General features: G+C 40.3%; 1 protein-coding gene across 3 annotated transcripts in view; it reads right to left on the bottom strand.

Annotated features, from left to right (window-relative positions):
- The window catches only part of LOC113016867 (FERM, ARHGEF and pleckstrin domain-containing protein 1-like), a 71,495-nt gene that overhangs the window by 30,451 nt on the left and 17,709 nt on the right, over positions 1–23,335 (bottom strand). For all 3 annotated transcript variants that reach the window (XM_026160024.1, XM_026160027.1, XM_026160026.1), the window contains exons 3-5: positions 3,033–3,137; positions 836–878; positions 552–630 (exon numbers count right to left, since the gene is read on the bottom strand). In XM_026160024.1, the coding sequence (XP_026015809.1) occupies positions 552–630; positions 836–878; positions 3,033–3,137 (227 nt within the window). The remainder of the gene's footprint in view (positions 1–551; positions 631–835; positions 879–3,032; positions 3,138–23,335) is intronic.

The raw sequence follows: 23,335 nt of genomic DNA, 5'->3' as shown, positions 1-23,335 counted from the left end.
ACAGAAACAGTCCAGAAGGGTCCCGCTAGGCTCCGTCACACTAAACTAAACAAGAAGGTGGACTTGATGGTCTGCAGATAACGCTACACTTTTTAAGCAAAGGACAGAGGGAATAGGTGGGAATCCAGATAAAATGGATCTTCCAGGGTTAAACTATGATTAAAAGGCCAGAAGTGGTCAGACCATTCATCTTCTTTGACTTCCTTTCAGCTGGCTTGGAATACCAGAAGGTTTATTGAGCCTTGTTCCCAGATGACAAAAATATGTTTGGGTCCAGAAAAGACAAAACGGCTTATTTGATGTCAGGCATATAAATGTGTTATAAATGCTAAGGGTCTGACCAAAAACAACAACAGGCAGACAACAAGAAATATACAAGACTTCTGCCTCATGTTTGGATGCAGCTGTAAATCATAAATTGTCCTTAAAAATTCCTGGTGAAGGACTGAAATCACGCTGACCAGACAGGAAACCAAATGCTGAACAGCATGTCTTTTAATTTGGGAGCTTCTTCTTCAGATAGGTGTGGTTTCTGTGCGTGGAAGACCTACCGAGTCAGCTCCTCCAAGAGCTGCGTGTGGTCAGGAGGGAAGAACTTCACCACAAAACGAAGGATGGTGTTTTTAGGCCCTGGAGGAGGGAAATAACGGGATGTGGTTAGGAAGAACGAGACAGAGTGGAGAGATGCAGAAAGGCTGCAGAGGAAATATCCGTTTACTACTATTAGTGGGAGTGTCTAATGTCTGAGTTAAGAAGAGTTTGGATTTGTGTTTTAGTTTGAAGCACAGAGGCGTTTGAAGGATGAAAGACGGGATGGGATCTGAGAGTGACTTACGTCTGATCTGCTTCAGTGTCGGCTTCAAAAGATCCAGCCACACCTGCGGGCATCAGGGAACAGCTTTACTTTCATTAGTGCCTTAAAGACGGATACCTGATTTTCATCTCTAGCTACAAAAATGATTCATTTTCAACTAATGTGCATGTTTGTTCCAGCTGTGAGAAAAGAGATCATTTCACTGGAAATATTAAAGACTTTAGTGAAACCTGAGGTCCTACGTGTAGCAGACACCACCTGATAATTACTAACCTTTAAAACTCCTGTATCTATTTATTTTATCTCATTTATTTTCCTTCAAATGGTTCAGTTCATGGGTCCACAGTTCATAATAATTCCCAAATCTGCTGGACACTTACTAAAAAGAGAGCTATTTTCAGCTATAATTTGTTAATAGAAGGAAAAGCAGAATTTCTTTCAAAGAAAATACGTTAAAACTATTATATCAATTAAAATAACATATATTCATTCTTCTCCTGTTTAAAAAAAGCACTGCACATTTGCTTTGGACATTTTTTAATGTGCATTTACTAAATGACTGGTCCATGCTCATGCTACAGTAATGTTTGGTCTCTGACTTTAGTCCACTGTTAGGTGGCTGCCAGGCAACATGACATGTCATCATATATCATACATAATTCAAGGTTTGTGGAAATAATTGAGATGTTGCTGAAATGATATGATGCTTTTGCAAGGCACATACTCCTGCAGAAATGCTACAAATGCACAAACTTAGCAAAACATTGTCACCAAAGCATTTTTGGGGGATATAACTTACATATCACTGTTGTGAAATTAAAATAATGTGATGCTTATCCAAGGTGTTACGGTGCTACAAACGGGTCATCTTGACCTGATCATAGGTGGTTACCAGGCAACAAGATTACGTTATTATGTAATGATATAGATAAGAACTTTCAGGGGTCTAAGATGTACCTGTGTGCCAGTTTTGGCTGCTCAACTCCCGATGGTGTAGGAGGAGCTCACAGATACTGGGTGAAACCAGTCTTTTATATTTCTATAACAAATGCCAAGAGAAAGGAAAGTGAAAATACCCAAAAAAAGTCCTTATTTGGGGTTTAGCAGTAGCTGAAGCTCAGAACTGTATTAGCACAAACGATACCGTTGAATATGATGGCAGTGTTATGATGGCTACGTTGTAAGCAGATTCAGTGTGAATGTCTTTGATATATAGCGATGTTTCAATGCGGGCGATCTGCTTGACGGACAGCCTCATTTGTTATGTGCATGTGGGTCTGCTTTCTGAGTATTTGTCTTGACAAAGTTGTAATCATTTCTTCAGCATTACATCATTTGTTCCACTGATCCACTTCAAAACAACAGCTCTCATGCCCGAGGCACTGGTAAGCACAGCGACTGCCTGTGTTTAGATACATTAAAGAGCTTGTGTTCATGTGTTTCGACAGAATGGATCAGTCCATCTCTGAGTTACAGACTTACTGTTGTCTTGCAGCAAAATTCTTCTTTACAAGTTTTTTAAATTTATTAATTGCATTAATAGAAAGTGAAGTAAACAAAAGGATTAAAACTATAGACAGCCCCAGTAACATACAGCAAGTCTACAAAACACTATACAGCGAGCTGCTGCTTTTTGAAGCATAGAAAACCTAAATCCAGGCTCATTTATATCTGAAACACTTCTCACACAAGAGTGGTTACAGAAAAAGAAAAATATTTTATTTATTTGTGAAGTTTCTCTCCCCTGTCCTCAGCCTACCTCCACACACACACACACACACACACACACACACACACACACACACACACACACACACACACACACACACACACACACACACACACACACACACACACACACGCCAGTGTGATAAAGCTTTCCCAAGTGTTTGTTAACATAAAAATGAAGAGCATGACTTTCTTCCACATTTGTCTTTGACAAACCAAAGAGCGCCAAGGGGGAAACACAGAATGCGAAGTTTGTTGCAGAGTTTCCCTAAGGCACCTCAAACACCTCTATTATATGACTGAGCACAACCTCAACCACACACGCTGTGTACCCATGTGATTAAAGCTAAAGTTAGCTTGTGGCAAGTGAGAAGGAAGTTTTAATTTGAGACATTTTCCTAGTTAGCATAGATAAAAAATGGTTTTAAACAACAGAAATGAGCTAAAAGTACTTAAAGGTACTCCATGGTGCAGTATGTGTGCATCTTACTGTCATCTTCCGCTGGTCCTGGTACTCCAGTCCAAAATAGTCTCCCTCAACCAGGTTGAGATGGGCACAAACCAGGTCAAACAGCACTTTGCCTGGTGAACGTTGCTAGAAGAGAGAAAAAAAAAAGATTCAAATAAAGGAAACTGAAGAACACAGCTGGCCAGAGGAGGAAAGTCAGGTGCATACATCAGGCGAGTGCTGATAATGGAATTGATTTTTCAACTTTAAAGTGCCTTAATATCAGAAGTCTCCACATTTATCTTTTATCTTTCAATAGAATATCTCGAAAAATTGTGAGTGGTTCCAGTTTTCTAAAACTTCTCATCTCACCAACAAACAGCCGACCTTTAACCTGATGTGAAGCCTCAGGCTGATGTCTAATGAACAGTTTGAGGTCGGAGAAGCATTGAGAAATAAGAAAAATGCCTCAGGAGAAGTGTGCAAGTGAGTAGCAACACAACACCATCAGCTTTGCTCTGTTTAATGATGAACTGGCAGAGGAGGGAAAGCACTGTTCAATTAGTTTACTTCATCAGTAGTACAAGCCTCATGAATCTGAGATTCACTGGATTCCACCAAAAAACATGAGAGCCAAACGTGAGGCTAAAATAGTCAGGCACGGAAACCCAAAATTAGCCCAGAATCATTTTCTCTATGCAGTTCACTACCCTGCCATTCTGCATAGCTGTTGAAAAGTTACAGCGTACTATTATGCATTCTTAAGTTGCTCTAGTTAGGTTAATATGCAGTTAGAAAGGCACACATTCCTTACTTTGACAGGCACACACACAACCAATGACACATATTCATCTAAATCATGAGAACTGCACTTTAAGTCAACACTTAATGCTTCACTAGGAGACAAAACATAGAGCGTGGATGCTCTTAAAATCGGGAGAAGGTAGTGGGTATGCGCGTGTGTGTGTGTGTGTGTGTGTGTGTGTGTGTGTGTGTGTGTGTGTGTGTGTGTGTGTGTGTGTGTGTGTGTGTGTGTGTGTGTGATGTCCATTTCTCTCTGCAATGATGGTTTGATCATTTTCCTACACCAGCAACAAATATTCCCAAGCAAGTTAAAAGATAAGAAAAAAAAAAAAAGGGAAGGACGAGAAGAAAAATCCAAAGTAAAAGAGCAAAATTGAAAAATGGGCTCAAAATTTACACCCAACACACTTTCAAAGTTTACTTAATTTTCTTCCATTAATTCAATTCAATTCAGCCTTATTTATAGAGCAAAAAATTACAAAAAAACCCCAGTCGCCTCAAGGAGCTTTATAATGTAAGGTACAGACCCTTCAATAATACAAAGAAAACCCAGACAATCAAATGACCGTCAATGAGCACTTGGACACAATGGGAAGGAAAAACTCTCTTTTCACAGGAAGAAACCTCCAGCAGAACCAGGCTCCGGGAGAGGCGGGGCCATCTGCCACGACCATTATTAAGTGCTGAGCGCCTACATCATTTTGCAGTTAAAACATCATCCTGCAGCAACAACATCACAGTTTGTGGAGGAATTTCTATTTTTCTGTTTCAAATCTTTGAGATTCTGTCTTGTTAATGTGAGTTAATTTGTTGCAACAGTTTGACCACTAAATAAACAGTTATTTGCTGTATTATTGCAAACAGATTGAAAGATATTTCCAACTGAACCCAATTCAAGTGCAAACTGATTTGGGTTTTGCTGTTTTTCTACCAACTCGATGAACCAAAGTAGCTTTGAGGAAGGCAACTGCCTGAGCGATCGCAGACCTGATCCACATCTTGAACACAATCACAGTAATTTTGGCCTCCAACTACTGTTCTCTAGTGTTACCATAGCATAATGCATCAGACTGATCTAAATATGGTAGATGTACTGTCACTTATAAGAAACTCGTTAGACACATTTTACAATTTGCAGACTTGTATCCAAAAGAGTCACGCCTATAAAATTTAAACTCTGATTCCAATTTGGCTTTGACCTCGTATTACACATGTGCTGCTCTCTGTAGGACACTCAAAACACTTGTAAACTCATCTTCTACCAGGACATTTAAGCATTTACACATGACTTCCTTCTAAATACTGAATTGCGGGCGAGTGGGGGCTGAGTAATTAATACAATTTAGTTTGTTATGATTTTTGCTTCCAGCAATAACGGAAACAAGATAATACAGCTAAAAGGATGACTCTGCTGCATTCATTCAGTGGTTATGCAATGTTTTGTTTCAGCAGTGCACTTTTGTCCCTCTTTGAAAGCTGAAACTTCTTCACCGTTTAGTTCAGACTGAGCCAAGACATTCTGGGGAAAAAACAAAGCCTTTGATGAGCAGATTTATTTAAGGGCCCTAAAGCTCTAATCATTGTAGGTGAACCAGTGGAAACCCTAGTCGTGCTCCCTGTGGCTCCTGTGGAGGTCATGTGAGGAAAGTGAGCCTGCTGCCACCTGGGCCTCCATCTGTGCCCTGCAGGTGCACTTGCAAGGTAAGCTTCAAGGTCAAAAACACTCCACCACCCATCTACATATTTGGTTTTTGATTGGTTGGAGTTTGGTCTAAAATTAAAATTTAGTGGTGGTATAAGGCACTTCAATAACAGAATGTTTCTAAAGTTGACTAATGATTAATCATCTAAAAATGAGCATGACCTCAATAATAAACAAAATAATCAGGATTAACATTTCTGGCACAATCAGTTTGTTGTGGTGGTGTTTTTAACCATTTAAATGCTTTTATTTATGTCAAGCATTTTTTTTCTTAGTGTTGTACTCTTTGGACCTCTGTACAGATAATGTGCGCTTACAAGGAGGACAGAGTATTAGAAGTAATAATCTTCCTGACACAGCAGAGGCTTTGTACTTTAAAAGTACATATAAACACATATATTATGCTGTAGGTGGAAAGGAAAATATAGAGGAGGAGTCAGAGCTCTGAAGGTCAATATGAGAGCCAAGTCTGTCAACATCTGGCTACCGCATGTGTCCGACCAGTCTGTGGGGACACACCCACATACTGTAGTTACACCGAACATGTCGGTTCCAGACATGGACACAGTCTGCTGCTAGATATTGAGGACTCGTAGTGAATGTATGTATGTTTTCACAGAGAGAGTGACAGATGTCACAGCTCATGGATTTCTGGAGTTTGGACAGGATTCAGGCATGTTCAATGGTAATCTTGGTTTTAAAGGGGGGGTAGGAGGTGGACAAGTCTGGAGAGAAAAATCCACCCTCCTCTTTCTTTCTTCTCAACATGTAGCCAGATATATGTTTCTGTTCTTCACTCCTATGATTGATCTTAACCACTCAGCGCTGCCTGTTTGGTTTGTCTGCAGCAGCATTTGTGAAACAGCTATTTGCTTTTAATTTGACCATTTTCTCTTTTTTCTCTTGTGTTATTTTCTCTAATGCGCTCAATTAACTAAAAACATCCATGGAATCTCCTGCACAAAATTTTAAAAATATGGGGTCCAGTTTTCTGCAGTGCAGAGCAATGTTGGGTTTGGAGGAGACGCAGGAGTTTTATTATGTGATCCAAGAAACACTCAGCACAGTGAACCACATACTGGTAAGTATGGAGTTGGAGATTTAGACTTAACCAAGGGTTTTGAACCTTTTGAAACAGGGTGCAGCCTCTCCTCTTAGGGCAAAACTATCCAAGTGAAATCAAGACTAAATTCCAAGTATGTTTTGGAAAGAAGCAATTTCCTCCAATATCAGCAAACTCCTCTCCAATAACTACTGTAAGCCAGTGTACATGCACTGTAATACAACACACTGGCATGCAGATGGGAATGTCAGTGATCGAGCAGAGGTGAAATGCGTATATATCAATACCAGTTATAATAACAGGGCTCACATGTCTCTTCTTACATATCTTCAGTTTCAACAAAGCAGCGAGTTTCATTAACCAGTTTGTATTCTGTTTTCTGTCAAAACAGTTAGCCGGCAGTTAGCCGGCACTCAAAAGAAATCCCCAATGTAACTTAAACGGTAAAAAAAAAAAGAGGAGCTGGAATTAAAAGGTGATCGCTAAAGCGCTGGGAATCGAGGAAAACAGGATGCCAAACCCGATAGGCGCGGTCAGACTCAGCTCTTTATGGGCACTGAAGCAAACCTCTAAAAACAACATGCAGTAGCAGGCAAACTTCACTAAACCTGGTCCACAGAGTACTGAAAGAAGCCGGTTTCAGACTTCAAAGTTGTATGCAGAAGGGGGGAACGTTGAGAGCTCTGTTAAATCCAGTTCCAAGGTTATCAAGAATTTCTTGTCTTGTTTACTGTAGATTTTCATGGTGTTTCACTTTCATTCACTTGTTTCAGATGTAGGAAGCAAAAGTGGAAAGTGGGATAAAGCAAAACAAAACTCTGAGGGAATCAACTTTCAGTGTGAAGCCTGACAAAGGCACTGCTGCATTTTCATGAGATCAAATGGTTTTTAAAAGACGAATATAGCCACTGATTTGATGATTGCAGCCATCTTGGCCTTTCTGAAACTGGATGTGACCACCATATTTGTACACAAGGGGAGTTTCAAAGTTTGCAAAACTAGCCAACTTTGATAACAAGGTGCATCTGTACTTCACTGTGTTTATGTTTCTCATGTGACTCAAGAGTTTTTCGCCACATTGAACGTAGCACCACCACCGGTTGCTATGGAAAAATTGTATAAAAAGTGTATTCCCTGACTTGTCGGTAGTGACTCTTGGAGGTGGTTTCTGGCCATCGCTGGGTCAAACAGATTTCAAAGAAGGTGCTGCACCAAAATTCTTTTAATTATCACTATGGTTGCTAGAGGATTGTCACAGTTGCCTACAGTTTATCATGTTTCATGTCTTTTGAAAAAAAATTGGCTACAGAGCAGAGGTATAACTTTGAAGGCAACCCCAGCTCAGAAAGTTGTTTGGAGACAAGTCCGTCACTAGGATTCAAATTATGACCACAGCAATACTCTAACAACCAAAGCGACCACAAGGAGGTTTTTGCCAACTGGCTGGTGAATTTTCTCAAGTGATGGGTGGTTCCCAGCAGGTCTGTAGGCCTGTGTGACGGAGGCTTTGGCAATCATTTTCCTTACAGTTGCCATCGGCCTCGTGGAACCACTCACAGCAGGTTGGAACATTAATTTTTCCCTCATTTAGGTGGTTGCCAGTTACTGGAGCCTTATTCAAGCAATCCTCCCCTGTCCCCATGATTGTTACATGTCCAAAATGGTGTATAGGTTATAGACATGTGGTTAATGGTCACATGTCTACAAAACCTCAATATTAAATTGGATGTTAATTTTGGCTAGCAAACCGAAACAGACTTAAAACAATATAAACGCATCCACAGAGAAACTGAACTTGGATTGGGCTTTAGTACAACTAAACACTGAACGTGACAAAAAATTATGTTAGTCAGTGTGGTTACTGTTTTACTGCATACAACTTTAACAGCCAAGTTAAAAACAAAACACAAAAACCAGAATCCCTGAGAGTCCCAATTTCTTTTGCACCAGGCTGTAAACATGTTTATTTCTGCTCTAAAGCTGAGACTAAAAATTGTAGTCCGTGAGGCTTGACTTTTCCAAGAGGTCTAAAGTGTGCTGCTTTTTTCAAGGCAAATCTTCTGTTTAAAAATAATATCCATAAATACAGGAAAAGGAGAAACTCTAGATTAAACAGTCAAAACACCATAAAAGCTTCAGCTAGTGTTAAATGATAAAGTCTAGCATTACATCCCATTTTAGTATTAAAATTTTACTCTTAGTTCTTGGAATTACTAAAATAATCCAAGTTCTCTAAAGAGGCTTCAACTCTAGAAAGTGGTACTTAAAAATTGAATAGTACAGCCAGTTCTCATGACCTCCTCTGATCTTGGCAACAGTCTCAGCAGAGGAAATGGTCATCCAGCTGAGGTCAAACATACAGCAAGAGAAGAGAAATAGGCTTTGTGTCATACAAAGCAATGTACCGAGATAGTGAGGATGATAACGACAGAGGACCTCAAGGCAAATCAAGTTCGTAGTTTGTTTCTTTTTTCTTTTATAATTTTTTTTTCTCTTTTGGTCGGGGTCTAAAAATAAGTATGTTGAAATCATCCAACTGAAGAGAGCAGACTGGCCACTGCAGAGCTCAGACTGAGATCCTTTCACTTCAAATCACAATCAGTTCATTCAGCTTCTCCCATCAATGGGGCGTTCTCTGTCTGCCAGAAACACACAAAGAAGCACATTTTTATCATACTTTATGCTGGGCTATAATTTTGCTCTGATCCATCAGACAATCAGATACACAATGATGTAAACCCAGAAATATGTGATGCATTAATGAATATAAATATCCTCCAACTCCAGACACCAAAAATCAACCTGTGGAGGCCAGTGTCATGTTGCTTAAGGATTTTTTTTTGTTTTTTTTTGTTTTTTTAAACTCAGCTCTCTTGTAGGGCCATACATCAACATGGCTTTTCTCATTTAAGATAATTAGAGGTCCAGCAGCATGCTCCACCAACCTAAGTGCCCATCCACCAGTACACTGGTGCTGGATTCTAGCTTCAAGTCTGACGGGTATCATTCAACCATGCAAGCGAAAAGAAAAAAAATGCTTAAAAAAAAAATCTCAAGAAGTCATTACAATAGCTCTCTAATGTTTGCTATGCACCTTCTTGCTGTGTTAAAATGTAGCTAATGAGGGAAAAAAATTTAATTATGCGAAGCAAAAAAAAAAAGAAAGTAAAAAAAAAAAAAAAAGAAAGAAAAAGATTTTCCATCAAGTGCGTGTCACGAGAAAAGGTCAATGAAACACAGAGGCCTGTCTGCAGCTGTGTGCCGACTGCTTCCTCTTTCTGTTTACCTTTCTTTAGATGACTCAGGCTCTTTTTTGTGCAGCAAACTACACACAAATTATAGAGCCGCCCCTTAGAAAATATAAAAAATAAAAGATGTGTGTTAGGGGGTTGCGTGTCACACCCGAGCATAAAAATATCCATTATAGTCTGCTTGCAGGATGATTGTGGTGAATCCCATTCAGTGAAGGAGTATAAACAAGGCTAGAGTCAGCAAGAAGTACCTGAAACCCAAAGGCAGGCACTTACAACTTGGTAGTTTGAACTTTAAAAAAGTTGCTTGGACTTGGAACTTATTTCTGTGTCTTTCGGATTTCCTCTGGAGTCGCTCCAGCGCTTCTCTAGTGTCCAGACTTCAGTTAGGCTCTCTGCCTATCAGGAACACTTGCCAATAAGCAGGCCTGTCTGTGCGCCTTCCAGCCAAAAAGACACCCTCACTGTAACCCAGCAAAGTCATCAGCCAGCTAAAATGCACTTCCTCTCCCACTCCCTCGCTGCATTTAAACCAAGACTCCTCTCATGCCACAAGGTCAGAGTCTGGCTAAACTGGGCTGTGGTATATCAAAGTAATTGCTCGCTTTTCTCCTATCCAGTCGTCCTTTAGCCTCTTGAGGCCAATAGCTGAGAAAACCTCTATACATTTCACCAGATTTTTTTTCTGTGCAATTTTACTCTCCTTTTATTTTTACTGTCTCTCCTTGGCTGAAGCTCTCTTTGTGTTAGAGGTTAAAAGTTAATAAGAAAGCATAAATTATTGTTCCCTGGAGCAAGTCAAAGAACAAAGAAAGGATGCAGATCACTAAATTAGCCAAGCAAACAAACAACCAAACCCCAAACAACTCAATTTAACAACTCCAGCCAGTTACCAATAACCAAGGGCTTAAAATATGACTTTAGCTAACTGTCCAATGCGTATCTCTCTGCCCGATCCTCTAAAATCTAAAGTTAGCCTTTCATTTACAATAAAGAAAGTCTATGAGACATTAAACCAGCTGATTTTATTATTTATCCTCCAGTTTTCCCTTCACTCTCTCTTTCAGCTTTTTTTTCCCCAAAATACCCTGCAACACATGGCCAAGGCAAATATTCTCACCATCTGCCATGGCGTGCTGAGGGTTTACAGAGAATCCCACAGCGCCATTGATGCAAATGACCTATGAAACCTAGGGGGGGAAAAAAAGAAAGAAACAATGTATGGACACAGGTTTTGTTTGGCTGTGATAAATTGTAATGGCTGCAGAACAACTGCTTTACTTAGAAGGTTTAAATTTACACTTGCCAAGGGAATTTATAGCATTTTATAACTCATCAGGCTTTCCGGAAATTAAAAATGAAGATTTCCCATTATCCAGGTCATAATTGCACATATGCACGAAACTAATGAAAAAGACTCAGGGCAAACTGTCATAAATTACGGGAATGTTTGAAAGTTCCTCTTCTATGTAGTCTTAGTCTGGTCTGAAGCAGTCTGACTAATGTTAACAGGGATGAAAACCAGATGGGTGAGAGTGATGATAAGAGCTTTGCAGGGGGAAAGACCAGGAAGAAAAAAAGAAAAAACAAAACAAAACACACCTCAAAGCTATTCAGTTTCTTCCTTCAGGCCCCTGCTATGAATTACCAGCAGGGATCTATCTAGCTATGTGCTTTTAAAGGTAAACGAGAAAAACTGTGCTCGTACTCGTGTGAAATTTACTCTAAAAGCAGCGTTTTTAGGGAAAAGAAAAAAATGACAGAGGGAGGGGGGGGAAAAAGGAGAAATCCCATAGAGAGTGCGAGAGAATTACCTGAACCTCAACTAACATTCCTTTCTGGCTCCGAGTACAAATACCATGCAGATATTTGAGCAATGATCTGTGTATGTTTTTTATTTTTCTTCATGGTGTTATCATGAAACTCCAAAGGCTTCGTACCAGAGCATGCTGCTCACTGCACATCAGTGGACCAAAAAGAAAGAGAGATTGGGACCATTACAAATGAGACTGGGTTTGTTCCCCAAGGCTCCAGATAATGTAATGTTTAGTGGCCTGTGCACATTTTGGGAAGGGACAAAGAATAGGGTTCCAATAATTACATAGTTACACGAGTTGTCATACTGCCCACCGCCCTTTTTGTGTCTATTTACTTCGCACAATATGCCAACATATTGGGTATTCTTTACTACAGCTCAGAGAGTAAAAGGTGTGCGTTTATGACAAGTTACTGTCATTGATGCAGTCTGATAGTGAATAAGGCAATGGCAGGGAGGTTTTGGGAGCAACCAGCATTTGCCTGCGACAGTCAGCAACTTCCAGGAAGCACTCTCATACCAGTACATATTTTTGTTTAATGATGAGAGGTTGGTCACATAGGAAGTTCTGGGACCATCGGGAGACTTGAATCAAGAACCTGATGCTCTGAGGCTTGGTGCTCACCATTAAGCAGGAATAACAATTGAAGATGCAAGGGTGGAGGTGTAAAAGAAAGTGTTATATGCTGTGTTTTTCTAGTCTTCCTGAGCATGTCCTTCTTGCAAATTGCAAATTGAAGCACAAATTGATAAGGTGGTATGACAAGGTTGATCCAACCTTGCAAAGTGAAATGATGTAGTTCCTTGACAAAAACCACAGTTTTTTTTTTCCTACTTAGAGTTTTCTCTTATAATTTTAGCACATTCAATTTATTTTTAAGCTTAGAAATTCTGATTTTTTCCCTCAGAATGTTCCTGGAACCATAATTTCTTATTTTATCTTCAATGACACATATGTGTAATATAGTGCACAGGCTTGGTAGTCAATTTTTAACATGATGCACTAAAGCTCTTGCTACACTGCTATGCCTAAAGTAAATCTCCCTTTTAGCTACACCTGGAAGGTACTCAGTTTAATTTTTCAGTTGCATGGCAGGTATCAGCATTTAGTTTCCATATATCATATTTCACATCCAGTTGTGCACAGTCTCTGCCCACAGCACACGATCAGTAGCTTAACCTACTGGAAAGATGTCACAGCCAGTTCTTCATCATGGCCAGAAGGGTTCCACGCACGCACCCACACACACACACACACACACACACGCCTGCTGATTAAACAGCATGTTGCTGAATACCTGCCTGCATTGTCACTAGTAACAATAATGCACTGCAGGAAATCAAACTGGCAACAACCCTGCTGAGGGGTTGATGAAAATGCCTACAGGGCTACTAGGAAGACATGGCTTTGTCTCTTTATGCACTATTAATATATGTGTGTGTGTGTGTGTGTGTGTGTGTGTGTGTGTGTGTGTGTGTGTGTGTGTGTGTGTGGCACTTGAGGCAGACAATTAAATTGAACAGCAGAGGGAAATAACATGCACAATGCTGTACCATTAAGAAAAAGCAATTAGTTTCTTGCGTAGTATGGCAGTTGGTTCATTTGTGTTACGCCTTGTGCAATAATGAGGTCTTTAAATCTTGCAATGGGGCTGCTTCTTAAAATCCTCCGGAGCACCACAAAGAAACTCAATGATAACATAGAAACAAGCTAACTAACATTACTGTGTTTTTATTCAAAGAGTCCCACAGTCATAACACAATTTAACTGGAAAGAGCAGTTATGATACAGATATTGGCCTGGAAAATGATGCTATTTGCAAATGTGTATTAGTCAGTCCTCATACACTCCAATTGTAGAGCGGAAGTAAGCAGGTTTACAGCCTGTGTCCCTCATACAAGAAATTTGATATAACTAGCTTGTTATATGAGTGGTTGTGGCGAAGTGAATAGACTTCTCGACCATGTTTGTGTTGTTATGCAAAGTGTTCTAACAGACAACCCAAGAAGCACAAACTTATTTTTTTGGTAAATGTAAATCAGTCAATGGAAATTAGCACTTCTGTGTCTGAGGGTATTGTTCTCAGAGTGAAATGGGCAGAGTCCACTACTGGGTTGAGAACGACTTGCTGCCCCCAGTGGAGGAGTTTAAGTATGTTGCTGTCTAGTTCACATGTGAGGGGAGGGTGAAACACCTGTAGTAATGCGGACATTTTTCCCCACAACATACCAGAACATTGAGTTGAGTGTAAAAGTAAACATGTTGATTTACTAGTTGGTCTACTTTGCTACCATCTGCTGTGGCTACCAGCTCAGTCATTTGGGAGGGGCTCAGAGTAAAGCTGCTGGTCCGCTACACTGAAAGGAGCTAATGGAGGCTTTATGATATTTTAGCAAAGAAACTCAGAGATATACAGATATACAAAGGGGAGATGTTGCAACTGTTTGAAAACTTTGTGGAGAAAAAAAAAAAAAAACAACCCAAAAAACCCCACTTTTGACCTCCTACGTGAGGCGTTTCAGACTGGGAGGAGGCCCTGGGGTAGACTGAAGAATAGCTGGAGAGATCAAATCTTTTGCCTGGCTTGGGAACACTTCAGTCATCCCAGAAGTGGTGGATGAGGTGGATGGGTAGAGGCAGGTCTGAACGTCTCTTCTTAGGTTGTTTTTCTTATGATCTGGACCCAGATAGGTGGCAAAAAAAAAAAAAAAAAAGTTGCGTGGATGGAATTTTATGCCATTTATCTGTGACGTCTGTGGGTGTACATTGCTAACCAAGCTAGCTTATATTACCAGAGAAATTTACATTCCACATACCAGTCCTAAATATGGTCACTTTCTAGCTCCGAAAACCCCACGTGGAAATAATCAAGACACAAGACTTCACAACAATAGATGATGGTGAATATGTCCATGTTGTGAAACAGAAAACAAAACCAAAAAAAAAAACAAAAAAAACCAGACCATAATCTGGGGTAGACCTCACAGGATAAAAACACTTATTGCTGAGGAATCTGCCCAACCTTTCAATCTATGGATCTACTGCTAAAAGAACTAACTAAAATACACATTTTTGCACACTTGTAATGGTGGCCATCTTTCAGTGTGCACATAAATTAAAGCTTGAAAACAAAAGGGTACATTTTCTTCATGTTAACATCAATAGTAGCTTCAAAACTCAAAGTTTGATTACCCCAGAAGACAAAGTCAAAAAGCAAAGATGGCAAAAATAAATCAATGCTATTATTTTTTTCTCAAGGCAAAAGCATCATTACAACTGGGGTTGTTGAGCTCTCTGCAATCTTCATCCAGTGTGTGTGTGTGTGTGTGTGTGTGTGTGTGTGTGTGTGTGTGTGTGTGTGTGTGTGTGTGTGTGTGTGTGTGTGTATACGCTTGCATGCATATATAGCTAAAAATTTTGATTTACAAGGAATAAAAGGGTGTGGAAACCCACCAGAATAATTAACGGAGGCCTGTGGTAAATACATTTGTGCAGTGGTATGAGCATCCACACTGCAAACACTATTAAAGCAAAGCAATATTACAAAAAGTCAATGAATATAATAAAAATCCCCAAAAAGCTCACTAAATCCATTTGAAAACAAAGGGAAAAAAAGCACTTCAATCAAAAAATCCATCACAGTCAAAGCCAATGAGATGAATCGCCCAGGGATACAAAGTTTGATATTTCTGGCTACAGGCGTAAAAAAAAAAAAAAAAAAAAAAAGAGAAAAAAGCAGTGCTTTCATAATTTTGTGTTTAAATATAACAGACGTTGCACAAAACGTAGCACAAATGATGAGACTTCGACATGACAAAATGGCTTGGTTGAGAGCAGTGACAGAAAAGGCAAGCAAAGATGGCATGAGGTAAAAACCACAACTACGTATTTTACTCTCCGATCCCCACATTTCAAGCCGCATTCCTCTCAGAGTTTCTCAGAGAAAACAAACGTCTCGAAGCTCAGGGACCCAGCAGGGGAGACGCAATTGAATTCCTCAGAGGCTTCTGGAAAACGTCCCAACAGAGACGAGGAGGGTGCAAGGAAAGAGATTAAGCAACCCTTCACAACACTTTAAGACATCCCAGTCCCCACACACCCACACACACACACACACACACACACAAACAATAACGTCCAAGGACTCAGGACTGGAAGTTACAGGGTTTGGTCCAGGTCTGTGACAGAGATTGAGAGAGGCAGGTTTGTGGCCTTAGAAAGGTATAATGAGGGAGCCATGGTTAACACTTAGCAAGGGGGGAGAAGTCTCATTTAGGATATTGAAGCTGACACTGAAGAGTTTTAGCTCCAGGCTAAACTCTCGGCATGCCAGAATGTAATACTGAGGAATCACTTAGCTCCAGCACACATTTCACTCTGCAAACAGAGAAGTTATCTGTAAAAAACACTGTGAGTCGGTTTTAGCTCCCTTATTATGGACAACTGGCCACAAGATCTGCTTTCTGGGGTCTTGTTTTATTCTCTGAAATACAGAACCTCCTTCCCCAACACAATCTACTTTACTGGTGACTTTTTAATGACCTACACCAAGGGGACACCTCAACTCAAGTTAACTATTCCCCTCAATCATTGAGTGATGATTTACAGCAGCATAGACAGCCAGAACAAGAAGCCCCATAGTCTAATAAGTCTACACATATAAACCTGTCTAGCTTGTTCAGTTCAGTTACATCTGACTTTTTTTTACTTGTGCTTCATCATGTGAGGTTGTATTTTTCCTGTGTTCGGAAAAACAGGACTGGTGGCTGATCCTTTTTGCTAAAGCATATAGTTAGGGCTGGACCAGGTGACCCTGAATCCTCCCTTAGTTATGCTGCAATAGACGTAGGCTGCCAGGGATTCCCATGATGCATTGAGTTTTTCCTTTCCAGTCACCTTTCTCACTCACTATGTATTAACAGACCTCTCTGCATTGAATCATATCTGTTATTAACCTCTGTCTCTCTTCCACAGCATGTCTTTTATCCTGTCTTCCTTCTCTCACCCCAACCGGTCGCAGCAGATGGCCCCGCCCCTCCCTGAGCCTGGTTCTGCCGGAGGTTTCTTCCTGTTAAAAGGGAGTTTTTCCTTCCCACTGTCGCCAAAGTGCTTGCTCATAGGGTGTCATATGATTGTTGGGTTTTTCTCTGTATCTATGAAGCGCCTTGAGGCGACTTATGTTGTGATTTGGCGCTATATAAATAAAATTGAATTGAATTGATTAAATCAGACCCTGAAGCAAACTCCTGTGTCCAACAACAACACGTGTCACCCTTAACACCTTCTAGAATCTCATCCAGAGTCATTTTTCCAAATAAAACAAAAGGTCCACAAATCGGTTTTGGCATCCCTCCAGTCAGCCAGCTGCTGGCAATAATCCTACCAGTGTTTTCTTTTTCTAGCAGCTGGTGTTACCATGCCAAACTGGAGCTACTTTTTACAGCATCAAAAATGCCACAACCCCCGTCAAATACAGGATATAATTCATCTCCCATTTTGCAACATAAAATGACCAGACGAACTTGTAAAAACAGCAGTGAAAACTTCACCACAAGCCCACCTCAGTGGCCACTGCTCCAAACAATCCAGGAAAACTACTAAATTGGTGGTTTTGTACAGCAGTGAAGCAGGGGGGTGCAGTGATTACCCTAAATGGGGCCCAGCTCTTCCATCACTGGCTTTAGTAGTGCATCACGGGGGGACTTCATTTACTCCAATTACCAAAAAAAAAAAAGGGGATATCGTTTGCAGCCAAGCAGTGCACGAAAGTGTTTGCTCATTCAGAGGCTGTCGGCGTAACGCGAAAGGCTTCTGTGGGAGACGGATGTGGGCCTGTATTCATCTTTCTCTCTCCCAGTGCTGCAGTCTCTCACAGTGAGTGCAGCACCACGTCTCCTTTCCGTCCCCCAGTGGGGCCCTTTTTAATTCCCTTCTACCCCCATCCCGCTGCCTTTCAGAAACAAGCTCTCAGTGATCGTCTCTGCACCAGAAAGAGTCTATACTGTAGAATAGTATACTCACACACTCGTTTCCTCCTTCATTGCTCAAGGGCAGCTTCGTCTGTGGGCCTCTCTTTGAACTCAGCAGTTTTAAATGCTTCCACGTGGCTCCACGTGCACAAGCCCACCTTAATAGCAACATAACACAATGCATGGTTCTACCAAAGCTACTTGCTCAAGTCGGAAGCTGAATGTCTGGAAAGCAGAGGGAGAATTGTCGACATACAATCTTATCACCTTCTTACATCTGTAAAAAGATGAATCATCACCGATCCTCTCTCTGCATTTGCTCTCCTAGCTGGTTAAACACTGGGGACAGCTAAAGAAAGAAAGAAGAAGCTGAAAGGAAAGTCAGTCCACAGTCAGAAGTCCCTTTTTGAGATCTCTGACCACAGGAATGAGACAGTGAATGCCAGCCATTACATAATACAGCACAGTTCCTCGGTTGGAGACTCATGCTAGCATGCTGCATCCATATTTTCCCCCAGCTTGGGTCACTTCATGTGGATTGCAGAAAAGACTCATGCATTTGTATTAGATTCACACTTTATATGTATCCTAACCTTCTGCTAAGCCCTGCTTTGGTTAGCTTTTTAGGTGCACATAAGTGGTCCGCAGGTGCTTATTATGATTAAGTGTAAACCATTTTCTAAATAACTTGAGTGAAGATCATATGAGCCATTTTCTGCTACAATTAGCCATAGACCATCAGAGCACTGGATGTAGAAAAAAAAGTCATGGCATGCTAATATTTCAAGACAGCAATAGTCTACCTCCTTAAAAATGAGCACCTGGTAAAAAAATTTAATTAAAAATATATTACAAATTAACCTAAATTACAAAAAGAATGTGAAGGAACTCTTGTTGTAGATGTCTATGTATTTGGTTGATTAATTTAGAATCACTGTGCTGGTACATGACCCAGTTTGGGCCAATTTTTAGGTGTTGGACTAATGGCCTCACATTTGCTTCTAGAATACTTTAGTATACAGAGGAGTTCATGGTCAACTTAATGGCTGCAAGGTGCCCAGTGTCTGTCATTGCCAAACAAGCCCAAATCATCACCCCTTCACCACCGCACATCCTGTCATGTTCTTTGTGGAGAGAAAAGGCTTTCTCTTGGTAACACTTCCAAACAAGACATACTTTTTCACTTGATTTCTAACTGTGCTGTAATGAAATTTAACATGCTATCCGGGGCTTACACAGTCTCAGAACTTACCATGCTGTCAAGCTGACATCTGCCTTTATCCTCTTAAAACAACACTTGGTACCTCGAGATGGGATTGTGAGTCATGGCAGTGTCAGCTCAATATGAGAAGAAGTACTGCCCAGGGATATTTTACTTGTGTGCACTCTTTGATTCTGCTTGATTTCTTCTTATCAAACAAGATGAAACAAGCCTGCAGGCTACAGGTTTCTTTTTTAGACTCCCTCTCTTGCCACACCTTCACATTTTGATGATGGAGGCCATGCTGGCACACCTTATCAGGCATGTTAGATAGCTAATGATATTGCAGGCAAGTACCATTTGAGACAGTATTGACATAGATATGTGTACATCATGATGCAAGTTGCTTCAGTAGCTTTCACAGGCACTACCACAACATCTTTCATATTGCCCCGTCAAAATCTGATTGCATTTATTTCAGTTTTTGGAAACTAGACGATGCAGAGAAAGAGTGCAGTCGATGGTCAATTTCAGGGCTACACATCACACATAATGCTAATCCATGTACCACTGTGGTCATGATATTATTTAATCAAATTCATTTCTTGCTCCCATCTGTGCCATAGTCATTAAAAGGAGGATATCACAACCCCAAATCTAATCAAAAATTTACTTTTATTATTTTACTGTCAATCTTAGGCGACTGAACCACAGGGTGGGTGGTAGCATGCACACGTGCGCATATGCCCGTGAAGTCAAATAGTAAGTCCATAAAACATGGTTTAGGGTGGCCCAGGAAACCAGTATCATTATAGATTTAATATGTTACAATGGTAGATTAGGCAAGGACTAGCGACACACACACACATGCGCGCACACACCCACGCACACGTTTCTGTCTATAATGACGAATGAGACCTGCCACAGGTACAGTTATTTCTGTAAGTGCTCCAAAAAAGCCAGAAAGAAAGAGATTATTGAGAAGAGAAGAGAAGAGAAGAGAAGAGAAGAGAAGAGAAGAGAAGAGAAGAGAAGAGAAGAGAAGAGAAGAGAAGAACCGTCTTTAACCATTACCTTACTTTGGTTTCACCTACACATTTAAACTACTGCCAGAAGATCTGCCAACTTTAAAAGACATAAAGACACATGAGTAGAGTTTGGCTCCAAATTCTAAAACCCATTTTCTCATCTCTTATCACTCTCTCCCTCTCTCTCTCTAAATGAATTTTAGCAGGGTTAAAATGTGCTTTGGGGTAAAACAGTGCAGAAGAAGACATACAGACCCACACAAATAAAAGAAAATTAAATTAAAAATGAAATAAAAAGAAAATTAAAAAAAACCATGCCGCTGGGCAACCCAGAGTTTAAAAATATCTGGCACTGCACAATATTTTAACTGTCTGGTTCTCTGAATAGTAATGCACTAAAGGAAGGCTACATTAAAACTAATTTCCTCTTCTTAGGGCCAAATAGCCAAGGTCTGCGTGCTGGAAGTGCAACAATGAGGCAGTCATTCCTGTTATTGAGGAGGGAAGAACCACAATCAATCCACAAAGATGTTCTTAGCTGAGTAGCAAGGTCAGGATTTTTAAGGTTTTTGGCCACATGATACCAAAGCAGTGTCCTTAAAGTGGACCTGTTACAGTAGTGGAATGTCATTTTAAGATCAGGAAATGCAACAATAATTCCTGTGGGTCTAAAGCTCAGGCCTCAGACTGCTCTAAACACTTGGTAACAGGCAGTTTTTTCTACTCTTGTACATGTATGATGTCAAAAAAAAGAGGATATCCTTAATATGGTCAACTAAAGCACAGAAGCCCCACCCACATGCTGGTCAGTAATTCTGTTACTGACTGGCAGCCAATCAGAAGAAACTTTCTTTCAGACAGTGGATGAACTGAGGAGCTGCACCAAGGTCCAGCACAAGATGAATAAGGATCATTTAAACTGTGAATGATGCAAAATGACTCCACTAGAGTCCAATAATAAAATAATGGAGCTGGAAATCAGCATAATAGGCCCCCTTTAAAATGATTATGATACATGCATCCAAACCAGTAACAGGGAAAATTCAACTTGCCACAGTGTTACTGTCATTTTAAGTAATTTTCTTGTTCGTTCTGCCTTTTAAGATCTGTCCTTTTATACTGGTTCCTTTAACATGACTCTTTCAATTCCAAGACAGTGGACACCGACAAAACAAAGGCCATCCATTTGAAATGTCAACAGCTTAACTCTGGAGCTAAGGAGTGAGTCTGTGTGCGTTCCTGCATAATTTGGCGGGGGACTTGTAGCTCATTTATCACAGGCCTTGGGGGACTGCTAGTCTATCAAATTATGTGGTCTATTCTTCCATCATCCTAATCCTCATAACCATCCCCCCCAGAGTCCTGTATCTTTCCCCAGCTCTCTTTTTAGACAAAAAACAAACACTCACATAAGGTCAGGAGCTGACACAGATCATAAAGCCACAATCCAATCATGCAACAAAAACCTTTATAGACTGCATATTGCGACAGAGCACGTTCAAAATACTCCACCATCCTCTCATTCATGCCATCGTTAATAAAGAAACCTAAAGTCTGGTTTAATGTGGCTATACTGGAAATACTTACAGGGATTACGTTCAAGCAAGCATCATGCTAGACAAGACAATACAAGCAAACAGAAACCACTAATCAACAGGTAAAAGGGATTTTTTGCAAACTCCCTATTAAATCGTCTGAGATGGACTCAAATGGGATGTAGGAGTGAAAGCTCCAGGAGGCCACATGTGGCTCCATATGTGTAGGCCTAAACCACCTGAGGCATTAAAGGCATCATATGAGCCAATGATATTTCTTAGTGAGGGTGGGTCCACAGGGGACAGGCATAACAGAGATAGACCTCATATTTTTCAACATAATGCAGAGAGCTCAAGTGTGAAAGCACTGCAGATGTCTGGCAAATAAAGGGACCAGCTGCAGGTGCCATCATCGAGGACCCCAAGGGAGTAAGGTATGTCCAAACTGTAGCTAAATGTACAAAACAATAGGCTGAAAAAAAAAGAAAGAAAAGCATACTATATACACACAACTGTGTGTATATAGTATGGACCGGCCTAACATACCAATCAGTGGTCAGCAGTTTTCTTTAACCCAGGTTTTCTTCATACGTCTAAGTGCGGTCACATAAAAGTCACAGACTCTAAGGCAAGCCGAGAAAGGACCATCTATGTTAGAAGACCTGGTCATAAAGTGTTAGGGCTACAAACACTGAATGTGTGTGTGGATGGGTGGATGACTGGTTGTGCAAAGCGCTTTGGGGTCCTTAGGGACTAATAAAGTGCTATACAATTACAGGCCATTTAGTCTTTTAAATCTATAAGTAAATGTGCCTACTTACCACTCTGAATATGGTTTATGTCTAACGTGACAGCTGACATTAGAGCCCTTAAATGTGATTTTAAGAAAACTGGACTCAAACTGTCCCCTACTAAAAGAATATGTGGAAATCCTTTTAGCATTACTAAACAATTTTATTGATTAATACCAATAATCTGTAACTCAGGAGAAATTTTCAGGAAGAAAAAAAAAAGAAGCACCTTTTAACAGTTGGTGTTAATCTTTAACTCTGAAAATAACCTGTTCAGGTTAAGCCTGCTGTACCCGTTCCATCATCACCATACCTCACCCTCTTAATCTTCCATTACAGTGCACACCTGAGTTTCCCCGAACCTGGCTGTTTATAATGAACAGAGATATAAATTCAATCTATGCGGCTAAACTGGCCTTTGTGGGGTTTGGAAACTGGGAGGAAACTGGTACGTGAGGAAGAACAAACAGAGCATTTGTTGGGGATTATTTTGAGCTATGGATTAATAACGGTGTTCCGGTGGTCATTTCCATCAGCAGGCTGTTGTAGGTGAGACTGAAATGTGAAAAAAAGAAATGAAAATAATGTGTTTTTCAGACAACAATAGAGTCCTGTGGTGCACAGGAATGGACGGGCTGAATTTTTGTTCAAAAGAAAAGCTCATTAGTAAGATAAATGCAATGCTTCTATAGCATCCTTTAAGGTGGTAGTATACTTTAAAATTAATAAAATTTTCTCCCTCCGAAGGAAGGGAGTATGTAATCCACTATGTTTGTTTATGTGTTTGTTAGCAGTCTAGCATCCACATATCATTTTTAAATTTTGTGTGATGGTAGCTCGAGCTGTTTTAATTAGGTGAAAAATCAGGTCACACCAAATGTGAAAAATCTGTGAAAACTTTCAATTACCCACAATTTTTTTTGTATCGTCTTCAGACTTTAAAACAACTTACTAACCTTCGGGGGACATGAGTACTTAGGTTGGCTAAATACCTTGACCTTCGTTGTTAGCACCCAAGGTCAAAGCTGACCTTACTAAAAGAAAAAAGAAAAAAGGAAAAACACAAAATAACGAGTAATACACTGGTCTTATTGATTATCGTTGCTATTGCAGATTTTGGTATGTAGGTTATTTTGCTTCCCCTTAATAACGGATGCTGTGGCCTGTTGAGAATGTGAAACGGT

Source organism: Astatotilapia calliptera, chromosome 23 (assembly GCF_900246225.1).
Source record: "Astatotilapia calliptera chromosome 23, fAstCal1.2, whole genome shotgun sequence".
Lineage (NCBI taxonomy): Eukaryota > Metazoa > Chordata > Actinopteri > Cichliformes > Cichlidae > Astatotilapia > Astatotilapia calliptera.
Note: the sequence above shows the minus strand (reverse complement) of the source record. Positions and strands in the feature narration are given on the sequence as shown.